Source organism: Talpa europaea (genome assembly GCF_964194135.1).
Source record: "Talpa europaea genome assembly, chromosome: 7".
NCBI lineage: Eukaryota > Metazoa > Chordata > Mammalia > Eulipotyphla > Talpidae > Talpa > Talpa europaea.
The window spans coordinates 38138220-38157094 of NC_140074.1; the positions used below are offsets into that span (position 1 = coordinate 38138220).

The 18875-nt window shown below is 41.7% G+C and overlaps 1 protein-coding gene across 1 annotated transcript in view; it reads left to right on the forward strand.

Moving 5' to 3' along the window:
- Nucleotides 1–831: 831 nt before the first annotated feature.
- ENTREP1 (endosomal transmembrane epsin interactor 1) overlaps nucleotides 832–18875 on the forward strand; it is a gene marked incomplete at both ends in the record, with an annotated part of 62161 nt that continues 44117 nt past the window's right edge. Inside the window, 2 exons of the mRNA XM_084236960.1 lie at nucleotides 832–1242; nucleotides 11355–11411. Coding sequence (XP_084093086.1) covers nucleotides 832–1242; nucleotides 11355–11411 — 468 coding nt within the window. The remainder of the gene's footprint in view (nucleotides 1243–11354; nucleotides 11412–18875) is intronic.

The following is an 18875-nucleotide window of genomic DNA, read 5'->3' on the forward strand; positions in this document are numbered from 1 at the left end:
CTACCAGGTGATGCCTCCTAGAACTCGCGCGTCAAGGTGAGACGGATACAGTGTAACCTTGACCACCCGCTCCAGACCACTCCCGCTGGTTTCGTTCAGGGTGCTGGAAACTTCCAAGGTAACCTGGCGCCCGCGCTCGCTCCAGCTCAGGTGCAGAGAAAGCACTACTGTCCTCTCCCCCCGCCCCCCACTTCCAGGCGGCGTAATCGCCCCTGCGTAATATCAGTGTCCGGAAACCCCTCCTGAGCGGCGACTTCACCTAACTCCTCCTCCCTCGAAGCCCCCCAACTTCGACTTTCCCCACCAAATAACCCTGATCCCCCCTCCTGCCAGCTCCCTTTCCGGTGGGGAAAAGTTTAAAACCGGGTTCCCTTCGCGGGAGAGGCTGCCAGGGAAAAGGGACGAGGGTCCACTGCGCTTTTCCTGCGCTGCTTGCAGCCCCAGCTCGGCGGTGGGGGGCAGACCCCCGCCCACCCCCAGGGATTTATTTTAAAAGTCGCGGCAGGGCACCTTCCCCGGACCCCGGAGAAGGGCGCGGCCGGGCGGAAGCCGCAGGCTGCAGGGGCGCGCGGCGCGAGAGCAGGGCGCGTGGGTGTGCGCGGAGAGCGCGCGGGTGCGCCGGGCCGGCCGGAGGCGGACCCGCCGGGTGGCAGGTGGGTGCGGCCGGCGGGAGCTGGGCAGCGGCTGCAGCAGCAAGTGGTTGGGCCGTGCGCATTTCCTTCCCTCCCCCTCCGGCGCGGCGCCCGCCCGCGGTGCCCAGTGCGCGGCGCCCGCGGCTCAGCTCCGCGTCCCCTCCCGGCCGCCGCCGGCCGCTCCCTTCCCCGCCCGCCCATGTCCCTGCCCGTGGTGCTCCCGGGCTCCTGCTGCCCGGTGGCCGGACTCTCGGGCGGGCCGCAGGCCGGGGGTCCGGGCTCCGCGGCCGCGGCCGCCCAGGAGCCGCCTCTGCCCCCGCTGCGGCCGCGCTGGCCCCGGGCCGCCGTGCAGCCCCCGGCCCGGCCTCGCTGCGCGGCCACCGCCGCCCCCGGGGTGCTGGCTGCGCCGCCCGCGCTCTCCTCCCGCCGGGCCGCTGCCGCGGCCGCCGCCGCCCCGGGCTCGGCGCTGCTGCCCGCTCGCCCGCTGTTGTCTCTCGGGCTGCTTCAGCTGATCCTGGGCTGCTGCATGGTGGCGCTCAGCTTCGGGGCGCTGTCTCTGAGCAGCTCCCCTCAAGTGAAGAACTCGTGCCCGTTCTGGGCCGGCTCCTCGGTGAGTGCCGCGCGCGCCCCACTGGAACAGGGGGCTCCATTCCTGTCCGCCCCTGGGTTGCCGCCTCCCTCCATGGCTGCACTTGGACAACACTGTCCCTCAGGCCAGTTGAAGTTTTGGGGAGATTGGAGACAGAGGCTCTAAGAGAGTGGGGTCCAGGGGTGAATTGCGTTTACTCTGTTCCTCGAAGGCGAGGGGAATTTATTGCCCCCCTACAGCAGATTTCCAGTTCTTTGGGAGATTGGAAGGATGGGGGTGGATGTTAGAAAAGTGGGGGAAAATAAACTTCTCTCAGCTCTTGAGTGCGTCTGGGAAGATCAAAGATTTGCTGTTTTGCTCACCAGTGCCTAGCGTGTAGAAGGAAGGCAAACTGGCTTCATTTAAGCACGCAGTGTCAGGTCAGACTCGAGGTACTTACTGTTCTTAACATTCTTATTCAAACAGTTGCTTTGGGTTCATTTAGTTCTCACTTTATTCTTAAAATCTGGCCTCCAATCCCAGTATGGGTGGACTTGCGCGTGGTGGTGTATTTGTGGGTGTATTTGTGAGTGGATGAAGTGACAGGTGGACTGGGCACAGCACTTGCTTTATTCTTCAGTAAGGGTCCTGTAGCTATCAAATGCATGTGCTGTAAGGACGGCTCCACTCCAGTTGGCGACGAGTTCAGGAGGTAATGAGAGGGTGTATGTTAACACTCACCTGTACCTGGTCGTTAAAGAGAGCCCTAAGCCCCCACTGGGTTCCAGGAGCCACTTAGGCTGCTGGGCAGAATTTATTTCTGGAGCGCCTGAACATGTCATTATGGATGTGCTCTCCAAAGCCCCAGGAGGAGGAGGGGGCTGCTAGCTGGAGATGTTTGCTCCACGCTGGCTCTGGCACCCAGTCCTGCCTTCTCCAACAGGACTGACTTTTCTGGGGCAAAAGATGCCAGGCCTTTAAGAAGTGCTGCTGCCAGCAAGGCTGTGGACGGGATGGCCTCTAGAAATTTCACAGCTCCCAAGGCATCACTCTTGCCAGGGGTTGACAGACATGGGAACACAGGTCTTTGTAGAGTGATTCTGGAAGAGGAATATTTCGACTAAACTACCTTTTTAGTAAGCTAACTAAATCTAGAAGTCTGGCCATGCCTAAGATCTGTAAGGAATGTATGTTTTGAATATGTAAAAATTGTCCTTTCGCAAGTCCACTCATACTGGGATTGGAGGCCAGATTTTAAGAATAAAGTGAGAACTAAATGAACCCAAAGCAACTGTTTGAATAAGAATGTTAAGAACAGTAAGTACCTCGAGTCTGACCTGACACTGTGTGCTTAAGTGAAGCCAGTTTGCCTTCCTTCTATACTTAGGGGCTGGCTGGTCTTACTGTATGTAGCACAACCTGTGCATTTTGAGTGCTGTTCACAATCTGTGTAAAATGAACCCCACCTTCCTGGCCCTGTCCTTTGGCTCTTTTGCTGACTTCTGTGAGTGTTTTTAAAACTCCTGGAGGAAGGATATTTCCAAAAGGATGGGAATTCTGTCCATTCTGCTCCCTAGTCCATCTGTCAGACTAAATTCAGCCAAATGGTGGGTGCCTTTAATGTTTCTAAATATCATGGTTAGAAGTGAATCTCACATGTATTTTCAGGGATTTGCTCTTTGTAAAATCATGATCTCTTGTCTTCTCAAAGATAATTAGTTTAGGAGTATTGAAAACTTTTTTTTTCCCCTTCTAAAATTAAAACTGCAAATCAGTGAATTGTTTTATTATTGTGATTTATTTTGGAGGCAGATGCACTTAGGTGTCAGTCAAGGCACAGTTGGATTTGATGAAGTATACACATACACACACACGCACACGCGCAAGTGTGTGTGTGTGTGTGTGTGTGTGTGTGTGTGTATGATACAAGCCATCAGGCAGAAGATGAGGGCTATTAACCTGGGCCTCCTGGCTAGGCATGTCCCAACAGAGCAGGGGGACAATCAATTATTTCAAACTAAGTTATTTTTTATAGGATTGTTTTCAGTGCTTCCTCCAACCCCCAGCTCTTTATGCAACTGTTTGATTAATTATTCTGTAACTGTTTGACTAATTATTCTTAATTTTTGGGCCTGTTTCTGAGATTGACCTCAGAATTTGTAAATTGCAGCAGAACCAAGAGCTACCACATTTACAGAACAACTAAATTCGATTTTAAGAGGATGGCATAGTGCCTACCACGATTCTCTTGGCGTTTTAGGAAAAATTCTCATCAGTAGCATATCTTTAGAATTTATGTAAGTAAGAGAGATTTTCTTGGAACTCTGTATTATGGAAAATTTTAATTTATTCAAACATTGTACAATGAACTCTCATATATCCCTCACCCAACTCAAACAATTATTTCATCTGTATCCTTTCCTGGCTCTGGTGCTGGCTCTGTGCATTCTGATAAATCCAGAAGGATGGGTCTTTCCAGCTGGATAGGAATAGATTCTTCATGCTCCCTACTCTATTTGTCAGATTATTTTCCCAAAGTATTTTGAAGCAGATTTCAGCTATCACAGCATTTCACCTGAAAATATTTTATTATGCATATATGTGTAAAAAGAAAATATCAACAGACAGCATAGTAGTGCCCAGGAAGCCTTATGACATTCTTGTATGCCTTTAATACTCTATTATGAAAGTTGTAAATCTCAACAAAGGTAGAAAGACTAGTATGATGAATCCCCATTTACCCTTTACCTCACTTCGGTAGTTATTAACACATGGCCACTTTATACTCCCACCCACTTCCCCTCTCTTATCATCCACTGGATTGTTTAAAGGCAAACCACAGGTATGATCTCAGTCATCAAATACTTCAGTGTGCATTTCTAAAAGAGGGGTTTAGTAGCACATTGTAACTAAAGAAAGCTAAATTAAGATTCTTATTTAAAAAAGCATAAAATTATTGTGAACTGTAGTTTTTAAAAAAAATAAACAGCTTTGAGATATGATCCACACTCCATAAAATTCACCCATTCAAGTGTGCGATACAATAATTTTTAAATTCACAGAATTGTACAAACATCACCACAATCATTTTAGAAAATTTTTATCACCTCCAAAAGAAACCCTGTATCCATTAGCATGCATTACCCATTTTGTCTTGATCTACTTTCTGTCACGATGGATTTGTTATTCTGGATATTTCATGTAAGTGGAGTCTTACAATATGTGTTCCTTTGTGGCTTCTTTCACTTTGCATGAGGTGGTCAGGGCTCACCCACTCTATGGCATAGGTCAGTCCTGCCTTCTGTTTATTGCTGAATGATATTCCATTGTATAGGTAGACCACGTTGTATCTATCACTCAGAAGTTTTATTGACCTATGAACTAGGTAGTTGAGTGGCAGTGCCAGCTTAAGTCTAAGGTTGCTTCAGACCAAGTAGAACACAACAGAATGATAGCCTCATGTTTCAGCTCTGAATGACCGCTGTGCACCTTAGTTTGCATTATCAACTAAACCGGCAAATCTTTCAGTGTCAGTAAAAATTTTGCTCGTATATTTGATATAAAATTAAGTTCAAGGGACAAAAATATTCATTTGAGAGGACTGTTTTGTTAAACAGGGTATAGTTCAAGAATGTCTTTCCATATATACTTCTACAAGTGTTCTCACGTTGAGCCTGAGATTTCCAGGCTTCTTCTCTTGTCTGAAATTTGAAGGTATATGAAATCTATTTTAATATTCATATAAAAATTTATGTCCTAGAAAGACTCTTTTCCCCCTACTTTATATTCATACTTTCAGTCACTTGGACAGAATGTTTTTAACAGACATTGTTTTTTGTACTGTCTGATGATTTATTTTCTTCCTGATATCCTTGGTTAATGACTCAGTATATTATTATACCCATGATGTTCATGAAGCTAAGAGATTAGCCACTTTGAACAACAACCTGAAGTTTGACTCCAGGTGGGTGGCAGAGGAGGCTCTCTCTGTGTTCAGGCCATGCTGTCCTGGCTCCTGATTTGAGGGCATGTTTAGTTAGTATCAGTTAGATTCCTCTGGAAAAGGCAGACCCAACCTCCCGTACTGTGTCAGGTTTCATGAGACAAGAAAGACAGTTGCATTGGTTTTTATTTCCTACTGCACAAAATGAAATTCCTGACTTTGCTAATGTATATGATCCTTGGGAGATAATTCAAGCAAGTGGAAGAGAATTGTTATTGTTTTTGTTTCTTCTATAGTGCCCTAAGAGCCCTTATCATGTGCGTTATTCACGTCTTTCTGCGTTCAGTCACTGACCTAAACTCATGACCACCCTCGCCTTAAGTCTGTGATTCTTTGGCAAGATTCTATGTCTTTGTAAAAAGACTGACTTGGTGAAACTTAAGATAAACCTTTTCTAAGAAATATTGCAGTGACAAATGTAAAAACAAATGTGTGGTCCAAAGGAAAAACTAATTCTGAAAAATTCTGAAGTCCCTACCAGTAAAATAACAGTAAAAAAGATTTCTATCATAATCATCAAATACAACCTTAGTATCTAAGGAATATGTGAAATATAATTTTTGTGAATAATTTTCATTAATTTTCTTTAGTCCTTTATTTTACTTTTTTTTCAAGATTTATTCATTTATGCATACAAGAGCTGGGGCACAGGCCAGAGGTGCGGCAGGTGAGAGGATTTACCAGAGACCGACTGGGGAACAAAACAGGCAGACTGACTGAAATACACTGCTGAGGGGAGCAGCGGGCGCGACAGGAGAGGTCTGCTTTGCCATGTGGGTTGCTCCATGGCCAGGGATTGAACTCGTCCTGCAGAGGCTTTGGATTGCTGCATAGTGCAGTGCTTAACCCCTAGTACCACCAGGGAGGCCCATTAGTCCTTTATTTTATATGGCAGCCAAGTACAACGATAACTTTTTGAGCAAGTCATGGAGTCAGTCAGTGACTCATCTGTGAATTGGTGAGATGAGTCTCACTTCAGAAATAATTTTGTGGACCTCCCCTGGTGGTGCAGTGGTTAGGCGCTGGGTTGCGAGGCTACCCGCAGCCTCTGCAGCACCAGTTTGATTTCCGGCCATTGGCGTGGGTCCCACCAAAAAAAAAAAAAAAAAATTTGTGAGGATGAAGTTAGAGAATATATAGGAGAGTACTTCACTGCCAGGTGCAGCATCAGGCCTGGTACATGTGAGAAGCTTTATTAATGTATTTTCAACATCAAGGTTATATTTAATTAGCGTGAAATGAACAGGTCAGTTTTATTTTTTTTGTGGGGGGGACACATTCTGCTAGCCATCATGTATACATTAGAATTATCCAGTCGCCCACCTCCTACATTTTCTTGAGTCACTCTGGATAGGAAAGAATAAGGAGGCATGATACACATGCACTCACTCACACACATACACACACACGTGTGCACACCTTTTTTTTTTTTAAAAAAAAAGATTTATTTATTTATTTATACAAGCACTGGGTACAGTCAGAAGCGCGGGAGGGTGAGAGAATTCACCAGAGCCAGAGTGGGGAACAGAACAGGCAGACTGACGAAGTACACTGCTGAGGGGAGCAGTGGGCGCGGTAGGAATCTGCGTGCCATGTGGGACCCTCGCGGGGGGCCAGGGATCAAACCAGCGCTGCAGAGGCTGTGGGCAGCTTTGCAACCCAGCGCTCAACTGCTACACCACCGGGGAGGCCCACACACACGTTTTTTTTTTTAAAGTTGCCAGTGTAAAAGCTAAAGGGAAAGAGAGATTGTTGAGAGGTTTGATTATTTTGTGCTTATATATATAAGGTAAACATGGACACTTACAACATGGCTTTTTTATCTCTATGTTTAGCTATAGTAACTTTTGACAATTCAGAACATTTTTGCCCTAAGACATGTTACAGGGTTAGCAAAGAAAAATAGTAAAATAGAGTAGTAGAATTTATATACTTTTGATCTTTATGATTTGATTTGCAAGAAGGAAACTTAAGGTATATTAACTATGTGTCATGAGTAACATTTATTCTTGCTTGGAGTGTCTTGGAATCTCTTTGCAGTGTCAAACAAAAATATAGATCTGTTTCTTATAAACTATAAAAAATGGGTTACAAGTAAGTGAAACCAAAATTGCAATAAATCTCATTATAATAATATAGAGATAAATTGGAGTTATAAAGCAGGTTCTTGCTCTCTCAGGGCAAGTTGCATCTTGCATTGGGTGGAAAGAACGCTGATGGTGCTACTTTTAGCTGTTGGTGTATTTAGAAATGAAGCCTAGAAGTGAAAAGTGTTTTTAGGCTTACAGAGTTATCTTTGAGAAAATTCATCTCCTGTTTTTGATAGTCATTCACTTATTCATTATTTATTCACTCATTCATTGACTTTTGCTGTAAGTTTCTGTGTACCTCTGGGAGATTTTAGTAATACTTGACTGAATTCTCACAGCTCTAAGCCCTCATGAGATTGTCAGTGAGTATAAAATACAATTATGGTGTAATGGTCCCAGGAAGGACCATTGTTAAGGGACTCTTCTAATGGAACTAGTTACTTCTTCTCCAGAGGTAGAGACATTGAATAGGGCTGTCCCCTTCCTCTCTCCTCTTCCCAACCCCTTTCCACATTCATCAGTTCTGCCCCTCCTTCAGAGGAAATGTGAGCATTCACTCCCTAAGTCTTGGGCTCTTAAAAGATTCATCCCCAACAGCAGCACCTTTGTTCTGTACTCTAGAAGCCTCTAACTATCCAGCCCTACTTGTTTCGTCTTCTCCCTGTCAACACTCATAGGATTCGATTCCCCAAGTGTCTTAGGACTTAATTGGATTTGAAGAGCAGGAGAAATTGAATAGAAGTAGATGTGAGCCTTTGTTGCGGGCCTCATGAACGACGAAGATGTATCTATAACTTCCACCTGCAAATGGAATGTAGTTTCTTAAAGCACCTTAAAAACAAGGGTGGTTTGCAAAAGTCCTATTGGGATTTAATGTGGGTGTGTGCTGAGTCTGTAAAACAGTTCAAATGGAAACAAAGTCTTTGAATACTTTGTCTTCCAATATATGAACGTGGTATATGTTCTTCATTTACTTAGGTCTTCATTTAATAGTACTCAATAGGACTTATATTTTTCCCTATTGAGGCCTTAAATAGCTTATGTATTTTGTGATTATTGATGTTTCTTATTTGTCAAATATGATTTGTACATATTTTTAAGGCTGTCTTATGTTTGCTACCGATACACGCACTCTCCCTTTAAAAAAAGTAGAAAATAACTTAGTTCTTTGTCCCAGAGACACTTCATTTGCAATGACAATTGTATCTGTCATGATCTATTTAAGAAATGCCCTTTTCAACTTAGCAGCCCTGCTCCTGGCACTTTATTCAATAGAAGTAAAAAGGACTAGTTTTTAAGGATACATGTGCATGGATGTTTACTGCAGTGTTGTTTGTGAGGGTTAAAAACAAAACAAACTGGAAATAGTGTGAATACCATGAACATGGAAATGATTGAATACATTAGCCACACCACACAATGGAATATTATGTAGCCATTGAATGGAAATGAATGAGAACTATTTTAGCAGACATGGAGAGAGTCCCATGAATTTTTTACTCATAGAGAAAAAGAACAAGAAGAAAAATATCTGTGATCTGGTTTTGGTTAAAAATTGTACCCCCTGGAGGATATGAGTGCCAAACTTTCCTTATTGAACCACAACGTCTGCCTCTAGGACATCCTTTTCTGTTTCTACAGCTATGGCTTTATCATAATCTCTGACATTTCAATAAGAAAAGTATACTGTGTGTTCAGATTAACTCTATGAATCTTTAGGGAGGGAAAAATAAAGGAGTAACATTAAAAAAATTATACCCCCTGTATATATGTACATATACATACATATATGTATATACACACACACAAATGTGTGTCTAGTGATGCAAATTTAGAGAAAATTATGTACATGTGCAAAATTTGTAAATGCCGTCAGCTGTTAAAGTGGAGGAGGATGGAATGATGTGCCTGGGAGGGGAAGATAGAAGTATATTTCAGGCATATTACTATTTAATAATAAAATAATGTTTTTTTTTTTTATAGAGGCATGCTTTTATTTATTTGTTTGCTGGTTTGTTTGTTTGTTTTGTTTATACATGCACTGGGTACAGTCAGAAGCGCGGGAGGGTGAGAGAATTCACCAGAGCCAGAGCGGGGAGCAGAGCAGGCAGAAGGACCGAAGTACACTGCTGAGGGGAGCAGCGGGCGGCAGGAGAGGTCTGCACGCCATGTAGGACCCTCCTCTGGTGGCCGGGGAGCAGCCGGGGATCGAACCGGCGCCGCAGAGGCCGCGCGCAGTTTCGCAACCCAGCGCTCAACCGCTGCGCCACCGGGGAGGCCCTAAAATAATGTTTTAATGGGAAAAATGTGTTCTAAAAAGCTAATCCTCAAAAGTTTGTGTATTAATGGAGGCTGGCGACATAAATATGAAACACTGATAATTAAAATCTTATTTATATTTTAGTGAATGGGAAGTCTGTTTCCCTCAAAAACAATTAAATTATCAGTTATGTTTTCACAAAAATAGCTTCCATTTCCTCCTCAAAGTCTGGTAAGCAGCAGTGCGGCCAGGCAGGGAGCATGTGCACACGTATATACACATGTGAACAGAAGTGTCCATGTACATGGGGACTTACATGCACACCCGTGCACATGCATGCTTGCCGTCATACCATCTGCAGGCTAGAGCCAGTGCTGGTTGGGGTTACTGAGGAATTGTTCCCACCACAGCGAGGTAAACGAGTTAGAAGAGAGACAGATGGTTTCCTTCACTTACCACATTTCTAAGGAAACTCCAGTGAGGACGGAAGTGAAATAACTTGGTCTCATCGATTCCAAGTCCCTGTTTGTGAAGCAGATGCAGTCCACATACCCTGTTTGTGTCTATGCAGAAATTGTTTAGAGTGAGAAAAGATCCATTTGAGTTGAAGATGATTATAGTGCACTGGTGGGCACTCTGCCGACAGTGAGTTTAAACACAGATGGAATATAAAGAAACTGTCCTACCTGCCCCATACGTGTTTTTGGCCCTTGACGGGTAGACTTGATGGGTCCAAGTGGGCAGACTTGTCCTAGGCTGGTTTGATGAGGGGAGTGATCCACTCCCATTCACTGAGAATGGAGAGCATTGCAAGCTAGTTAGTTATAAACAGTAATTGTGAATTGGTGCATCAGAAAAGGAGTTTGGCACATGAAAGGAAGCACTCATAACTTCCATCAGCAGATGTACTTACTGCACAAAGGTAAATGTGCTGAAATGGCCCCATCATGCCCCTGGGCTGAATAATTACTTTGATTATTCGTTCCCAACTGCTAAATGAATTGTGTTATCCAAAGGGCAGATGCTGGTTTCCAGTTTAGGTTTTGGCACAATGCTTGCCAGTCACGTGACAAGTATTATGCTAGATGCTGAGGGTTCAGAGAGAGAAGATAGGAGTTCACAGTTAGTGGACAAGATAGATGCACCTCAAATTATTACAATTGAGGAGTTTTTTTTTTTCAGAAAGTATTCTTATTGAGAAGACTTCCAGAGTGTGGGGTAACGGGATTAGTAAAGGCTCCTCAAAGTCTTGCAGGATGCATAGGAGTCTTAAGTAGCAAGGAGAGGAGATGGGAAGATAGGACACTGCAGTAAAGAGAAATACAAAACCCAAGATTTTCTAGAGCCTGGCCAGGAAGGACAGGTATGCCTAGAAGGAAGGTATGTGGTGGAATGGGCGGGGATTTTGAGGAGTTTACTTGTTCCACCTAATGAAGGCAAAGGGCTTTGGCCATTCATGCTTCATATGTCACTGACTCTGGCAGTGGACTGGAGTTGGTGACATTGGAAGCAGGGAGCCTGGATCCAAAATACTGATTACTTCAGTAGCTGGAAGGATGGACTAATTTCTGCTTCTGTATTCTTGCTCTTAAGGGAAAACATACAAAACATAAAAATGCCTTGGGGGTTTGGATGTGAAGGGTAGTCCAGAGTAATATATCAGGGTTCCTTTAATCATCAAAAATATTAAATGTTTGGTTTAGGAGACTTTGAAATTTCAGCATTTTTAATTTAGAGCCTGAGGAGTTGTGTGCCAGAATTGGTCCACTTTCTAGATTTATGATACTGTTTATCTTTGTAGGTGATACTCTCTGGAATCATAGGATTGACAACCTGGAAACGGCCTATGATACTCCTGGTAAGTACAGATCTAATAAATTGTTGCTCTTTGTGAAGTGTGCCGTGTATAAGGTCTATTGAAATCAACCATTGAAGAAATGCAAAAACTTCCTTCTTCATTAAAAAAAAAGTTGACAATGGACAAAATACAGATGTTCTCAACAGTAAAATAAAATGACAGTTTTGTTGGGCTTCTGGTTCACTTCAGGCTTCTTGTATACCAGTGATATTCATGTGTTTCTGTTGTAGTTCCAGAGGCATTCTAAAGATGTAATTTAAAAAGCCACTTACTATTGATATTTGTAAACATATACAAAAGTGGAGTGAATAGTATCAGGGGGTCCCTGTACCCATCATCCAGCTTCAACCATGATTAGCTCATACCCAGTCTTGTTCAGCTAGACCTGCAGCTATTCCCCCACCCTCCATTTATTCTTTGGAAGTGAAGAATAAATAATTATGAATATATGATTCTTACTGTTGTACTGCTTTGATTATATCATCTCAGAATTTCATTGTTTAGATTTTCTGTATTATTACCAAATATATTTCATGGTAAGATGGATATGTTGGTGACTTTATCCTTTCTATTTATTTAAAATTAACCATTTAAAGTGTACAGTTCATCGGCACTTAGTACATTCCCTATGCCCATCCTTTGTTTTTATTTGCTGTACCATTTTGATTTAGGAAATACTATGAACAGCAGTTGCCAATAGAGTTGCCAGCTATCAGTGATGAGATGGAGGGAAACTTGATTTGAAGTATACTTTAAAAAGTTTCTGTATAGCTTCTCTTCTTTTGATTTTTCTCCTACTCATCTAAAATAGGGTTAAATACTTTTCTAAAGTCATTTTGTGTGTATGCTTAACAGTTCTTTTTAAAGTCTACTGTTTGCTAAATGATGGGTAATAAATGCAAAACTAGCTAAATTCTTAAATACAAGGCAGAGAAGCACATTATCAAATCTTTTTCAGAATAATGGATGCCATAAATGGATGGTCTTGAAAAACTAGAGAGTTTGCAGACTCACAGGACAATGTAGGCAGCAGTTACTAAGTCCACCAATTTTTGCATTTATGACACTCCTTTTATATTGTTGGAAGTAGTAAATTATTGATGAAGCATTTTAATATATTAGGTAGCAGGATGAGGGAATAAAGGAAGCGTTGGACGAGTTTTAGAGCATGTATTACAAGGCTGAAGTTTGTTTTGCAACAATTCTCTACGTTTATAATCTCTGTAGAAAAGTTTTGAATAATGTTCAATATTTATGCTAATATTTAGTTTTAGGAGTTAACTTTACCCTTTTCTCCCCCACTGTGTCAATATTGAGATGTTCAGTAGTACATAGCTCAGGTACTTAAGTTAAATTGATATCAGAAAATCTACAATGCTAATTCTAATTTGAAAATTACAAAAATTGTGAAGAGAATATGAAGGTACATTATAGAAAGATATTAAAAAAACTCTACCTGTTAAGACAGTTTTTTAAAACATTGTTTTCTTTTGTTAAGGTCACTTATAAATGTATTAAGGGAAACAACTTAATGGAAAATGCATCTTTATTACATTGCTTTAAATTTTCTCATTGTCCCAAAGTTGTAACCAGTGTTAAAACCTTTGTGCTGTTTTTTTTTTCTGTTTAATATTAAGTTCATCTCAGTTAATGTTGTCTCTATGTACAGAGTCCACATGCCTTGTCACTTAAAAATAGGCACAGTGGTATCAGCATCAGTGGTAAACCTGTTGGACATTTGAGCTTCTCTGTTTTGACTTATGAATTATGTATTTAGAAGGTCATTAGAGATTGTTTTGAAATGTTAATTAACATCAATCTGTAAAGAAGATTAACTGATAGGAATTGTACAAGGAAAACCTTTTTGAGCATATTGATAGGTCATTTGAGCCTTAGTCGATATCACAAATGAAGTCTCCTCAGTTTGAGTGAATCTTAAAAAGTGCACCGTTATAATTTGTATGAACTGCTTTTGTTATGTTAAAAACAAAAATCTTGTGATGTGATGAGAACAACTGGAGGTATCAGTAGAAGACTCCTAGTTTGAGTCCTTGCTTACCTCCTAAACAATTAACTCTAAACTTATTCTGAGTCTACTTTTCTTTCTGAACAGAGGATATCTGGTGACACAAAGGTGGCTCTAATCCCCTAACCCACCACATAGTTTATGCTTTGGTTTTGCTGTTTGCCCCGCTCCCTGCTCCCCTCCCCAATCAGGGAATTTACCATTGGCTGCTTTGGGGTAGGAGACCCTGTTCCATTAGGGAAGCCAGCCTCCTTTTTGGTCTTACCCTCTTCCACACAGCCACTTCTGACTCTCACTAGCCAGGCTGCCTGCACAAACTTGAAACCTTCCCATGGCTGTTTGCTAGGCTGGTTCCTTCTTTTCTAGTTCTCAGCTCTGTAGTCACTACTAGAGAGAGACCCCTGACCACCCTAATTACAGTGGCGCCTCTTCCCAGCCCTTAAACCATGTCCAGCACTGAATTTACTGGCTGCATAGTCTATAATTAGCCTTTGTGCTTTTTGTTTACTACTTATATGTTTCCCCCACAAGGGAGTCAGTTCTAGAAGGACAAAGCTCTTCTCCATTTGCTTTTTCTGTATCCCCAGGGCCAGTGAGCTCAATACATATTTGTTGTTGACTGTGGAGTTAATTTGGCAGCAAATAAGAAATTTAAATTGTAGGTAAGTTCTTGAAGTTTCTCTTTTACAGTTATTCTTAAATTGATCTCATTGGCTTTTGTTCTCTAGAGCTTTGTAATCATCCCCTTTTAAGTTCAGGGTGATTAGGGAGCATTTGGTGACACAAGTTGTGGGGGGGCAGGTTAGTCTTTTCAGGACCTTTGAGAGGCAAGCTGTCCTCATTTTGAGTTTCTGGGTGCACAAGAGTCTAGAACACTTGAATGCTTCCTTTTGACAACCATTTACATTTGTGCTGCCTCTTTTGTGATTACTTCAGTGATTACATCAAGTTTTATACTGAATTGAACAAAGAAGGGTCAGTTTGACCTACTTTCTTCAAACCCAAGTGTTCATGAAAACTCAGAGTTGGACTCTTTCCTTTACTTGGTCCTCTCACAATTCTCAGTTGTCCAGAACAAAAATAATAACTTGAAAGGAGCTATTTTAGTCTATGACCAGGATTAAATTAGGGCATATGTCTCTGTAATATTCTAGCTGTGTATTTTCCATCATGCACACATTTTCCATTTTTAAATAATGTTCTTCTTCTAGATAACATTCCTTTTTCATTGTGATAACGTTTTACAAGTGTTTAGAAATCACAGACTCAGTGCTGTAAGTGACCTCAAAGATTGTCTTGTATAGAAACCTCCATTAAAAAATGAAATTATCTTCACAAGATGTTTTTCTGTGTTGGTGTATTTGGTAAGAATTGCCACTGTGTAGGCCTAACCAGGTTTCTGCCTATAATGTTTGTTGCTTATGAAGTGATAATTTGAGCTATTGTTACTTCTTTTCTTGTCCATTGGAACAGATGGGATGAATCAGACTTTAATGCTGGTAAAAGCATCTGTCCTTTAGCACCTAGATTGAAGGTTCTTCCCTGGTAGTGTTCTTAGGTCACATATATGGTCCTGTTGATTTGCACCATTGGCCAAGAGTACAAGAGGTAAAAAAATAACCACCAGTTTTGCGTTAGTATTTAGGGGAAATCTTTAGTATCATAAGACATATAAACATTCCCCTACCTCATCTAACAGTTAGATAGGCTAGTGTGGCAGGATAGTTCTGCTCCAAGGAGCCATTTGGGAATCCAGGTTTTTATCCATCTGTTTTTGCCTTGAAGGGAGAATCATGGAACCCCCAGACACATTCTCCAAAGAGATTAAGGAGTTACCTTCACCAGCTAGTTAGAAATATTTATAGGTGGGTGAAACGTAGGTAGATGGTGGTCATTTTTCTCCTGAATGAAGAACTTGAGAAGTCTGAATACCCTGTGCAGGTTAGGACTCAGTGCATTTGTGAAATGAACCCTGAAGCTATGGCTTTGTGACTTTCAAGCATAATTTTTGATTATCAGTAATTTGTAATGAACCTTAGTTGAGAGTTCAAGAAATATGCATTTTAAAGCTGATATGGTAGCACTAATTATCAAGTGACCTTGGGGGAAATCCTTGATTTTTTCATCTGGAAAATGATAGGCTTTTACCAGAACAATCTTTTAAGAATCCTTCTAGCTTTCATATTATAGGTTTCCAGAATCATCTTTCATTACTTTGATGATATTTTAACTTTAGATGGACATTTTTAACAGGCCATTATAGACTGAATAACTATAATTATTTCACTCTCGGTTTTTTAAGGCATAAAAATGGATGGTAGTTCTCACTCTTCAGAATTACTAATAATGATGTTTTATGTATAAAATGCTTCAGAATTTACCAGGTTCTTTCATATACCTTTTCTCATGTGATTTACATGGCAGGTATTATTCTTATTTTATAGAAAAGAGACCAGTATGTCAAGATTAGTTGGGTTGTCTGGTTCATAAACAGATGAACTATTAGAAAGAACTTAGGGTATTTGACTTCTGGCTCAGTGCTCTCTTCATCGTACCATTCCAGCACTTTCTCTGGCAAATTACTAGGTACTTCTCTGCCAATGTGTGTGAGTGATACAATTTAAGTAAGTTATTTTCTTATTTGTGTCTGTCCAATTCCTTTTCAGTTCTAAAGTGGTAAAAATTTCAGAATTTCTATCCTTGATTCAAAAGATTCAGAGAAAGAAATGAACAAGGCAACAGAAGTTCCAATTTTGAAACTTGGTCTTGTCACTTTCAGTCAGTGACTAAGGAAATTATCTACTGTTTCCTTATTAATACAATGGGACTGTATCCATTCTCAGGAGTAGTGAAGAACAAAAGACATAAATGCACATTAAAAATGTAAAATTATAGGGCCTCCCTGGTGGCGCAGCGGTTGAGCGCTGGGTTGTGAAGCTGCCCGCAGCCTCTGCAGGGCCAGTACAATCCCTGGCCTCCGGGCGAGGGTCCCACATGGCGCGCAGACCTCTCCTGCCCCCCACTGCTCCCCTCAGCAGTGTACTTTGGTCCTTCTGCCTGTTCTGCTCCCCGCTCTGGCTCTGGTGAATTTTCTCACCCTCCTGCGCTTCTGACTGTACCCAGTGCTTGTATAAATAAATAAATAAATCTTTTTAAAAAATCTCATTAAAAAAATGTAAAATTATAAATGAGATTTAAGGTTATGCAACCCTATGATTATTTTCATTACCCACTGATAAAAGCCCCAGGAGATCTGGTCTCAGTTTGGTGTGTCATTAAGTAACTCATGGCAGCAAAACATGCAGTTAGGTGTGGTGAAGGTACCCTGGCTGGGTTTGGGCATATCTGTGACCACAGTGGCTTTAGTCCATTGGCAACAGAGCTTCCGTTTTTCTCCTCTGATCACCTGCTCCAAGAACTGTGCATGGGTAAGAACCTCAGAAGCTGAAGCACTCTGGGTGACTTATCTCTTAAGTAGAATCAAGATCTGGACAGTACATTTCTATGCAGATTGACCTGAGTCATTTGGGCATACTCTTATTAGCAGGTTCTGTTTGGTAATAATAGTAATTGCCAGAGCTTTGATGTAGCCTTCCTGCCAAGTCAATGGGTGCAATGAAAGTGAGTCTCAGATCAAATTCTGCTCTACATACTCTTATTAGCCAAGAGACAAAAAAGTTGTTCATGTGTACTCTTCTGCCTGTTTAAAAAATAGAAGACTTACAGAACAGAGCTTATATAACAGAGTCTGAGCAATTTTTACCTCTAGTTTTTGCTACCTCTTGTCTTGAATATCACTGCTGAGTCTTTGAAATCCTATTGATTAAGCAAAGATAAGTTTATTGGACCTACTGCACTGAAAGAGAATATCTCTTTACCTGTAGTTATCAAAAAGGGTAGTGAGAACAATACACTTAGGGGTCTAAGGGTGTGAGGATGACTTCAGGGTGAATCTTGCAAGGTGGGGAATTGATGGGGTTTAGATGGAATTTATGACATAATAGCTTTGGACTGGTGGACCAGTGCAAGAGAGGGCCGGGAAGCAAGATTTGACGAATAAGCTGTTAATTTTTTTTTTTAAAGATTTATTTATCTATATAAGAACCGGGCTACAGGCCAGATGCATGGGAGGGTGAGAGGATCCATCAGAGACAGAGCGGGGAACAGAACAGGCAGACTGACAGAATACACTGCTGAGGGGAGCAGGGGGTGCAACAGGAGAGGCCTGCCATGCCATGTGGGACCCTCGCCAGCTGGTCGGGATGGAACCCACGCTGCAGAGGCTGCGAACAGCTTCACAGCGCTGCACTCAACCGCCTACGCCACCAGGGGAGGCCCTAAGCTGTTAATTTTGATAAACTCTTTTAGTTGGTTCACAGTTGAGGAGAAAGTTTTAGTTGAGGAGAAAGTATCTCCAAGAGAAAGTAGCTAAGTTATCTTTGCTTGTTCTCATGCTATTTAATATAGAGTCAGAAAAGCATGACTGGCCCCAGAATTGATGAGCAGCAAATTATGTTGGATTTAATTTTCACAACAATGCTCACTTTTAAACTGTTCACTGTGCTAATTAAATAAGCTAATCATTTCATCAATCAGACAACTCATTTTCATAGTCACTATGTGAATTTAGCATAGCTGCTTGGGTGTTGTTGAGATAGAAAGGAAACAGCTTCTGGAGTATGGCCCTTCTCATAAATGCCAGCTGACTCTCCTGGAATGTGAGCTCCTGACTGTCCTGAAGATGTAGCTTGAACCAGTATGTACATAATATGACACAGGCAGTGCTGAAGTATTTTGAACTGCATTACAGACACACTCTATAGTATGTGACTATCTGGAAGGGATCATGAAAAGGGTCCCTCTGACCAAATCCTACATCCATATTGTCTGGATCCAACAGATTAATCAACTTCTGAATATGATTGAAAACTACAGGAACTATGGATGATATGTAACAAGAGGGGGTACCATTTTGAATTGGGGAACATCTTGAAATGGATCCACTGTTATGTGAAAAGTTGCAGAATAATATGTATGGCACCATTTACATTTTCTTAAAAAGCCTTGAAAATCATGCATATGTGTTTATATAGTAAAATGGAAAATTGATGAAAAGATATACAAGAAATTATTTACAGTAGTAGTAGCAGCAGCAGCATCTCTGTTCATGCAGTGTGAATGGCAAAGAGGGAGACTTTGACTTGCTCTTTGTATCAGGAGGAAAAATGCATATGTGAAGAGGAGATTGTTTTGCTTTTGTTGTTTGTTTGGGTATTGACTGGTATCTGCAGCATCCAAACCATTTTTTGGGGGTTGGTGTATCTGCCTTTGTGTGAGTTCTTGGTAAAAGACAGAACCTTGCCTCCAGCTATGGAAACTCTAGAGGTCATATTCTTGTAATTCTGAATGATGGCAGGCAGGGTGTGAGACCATGACCT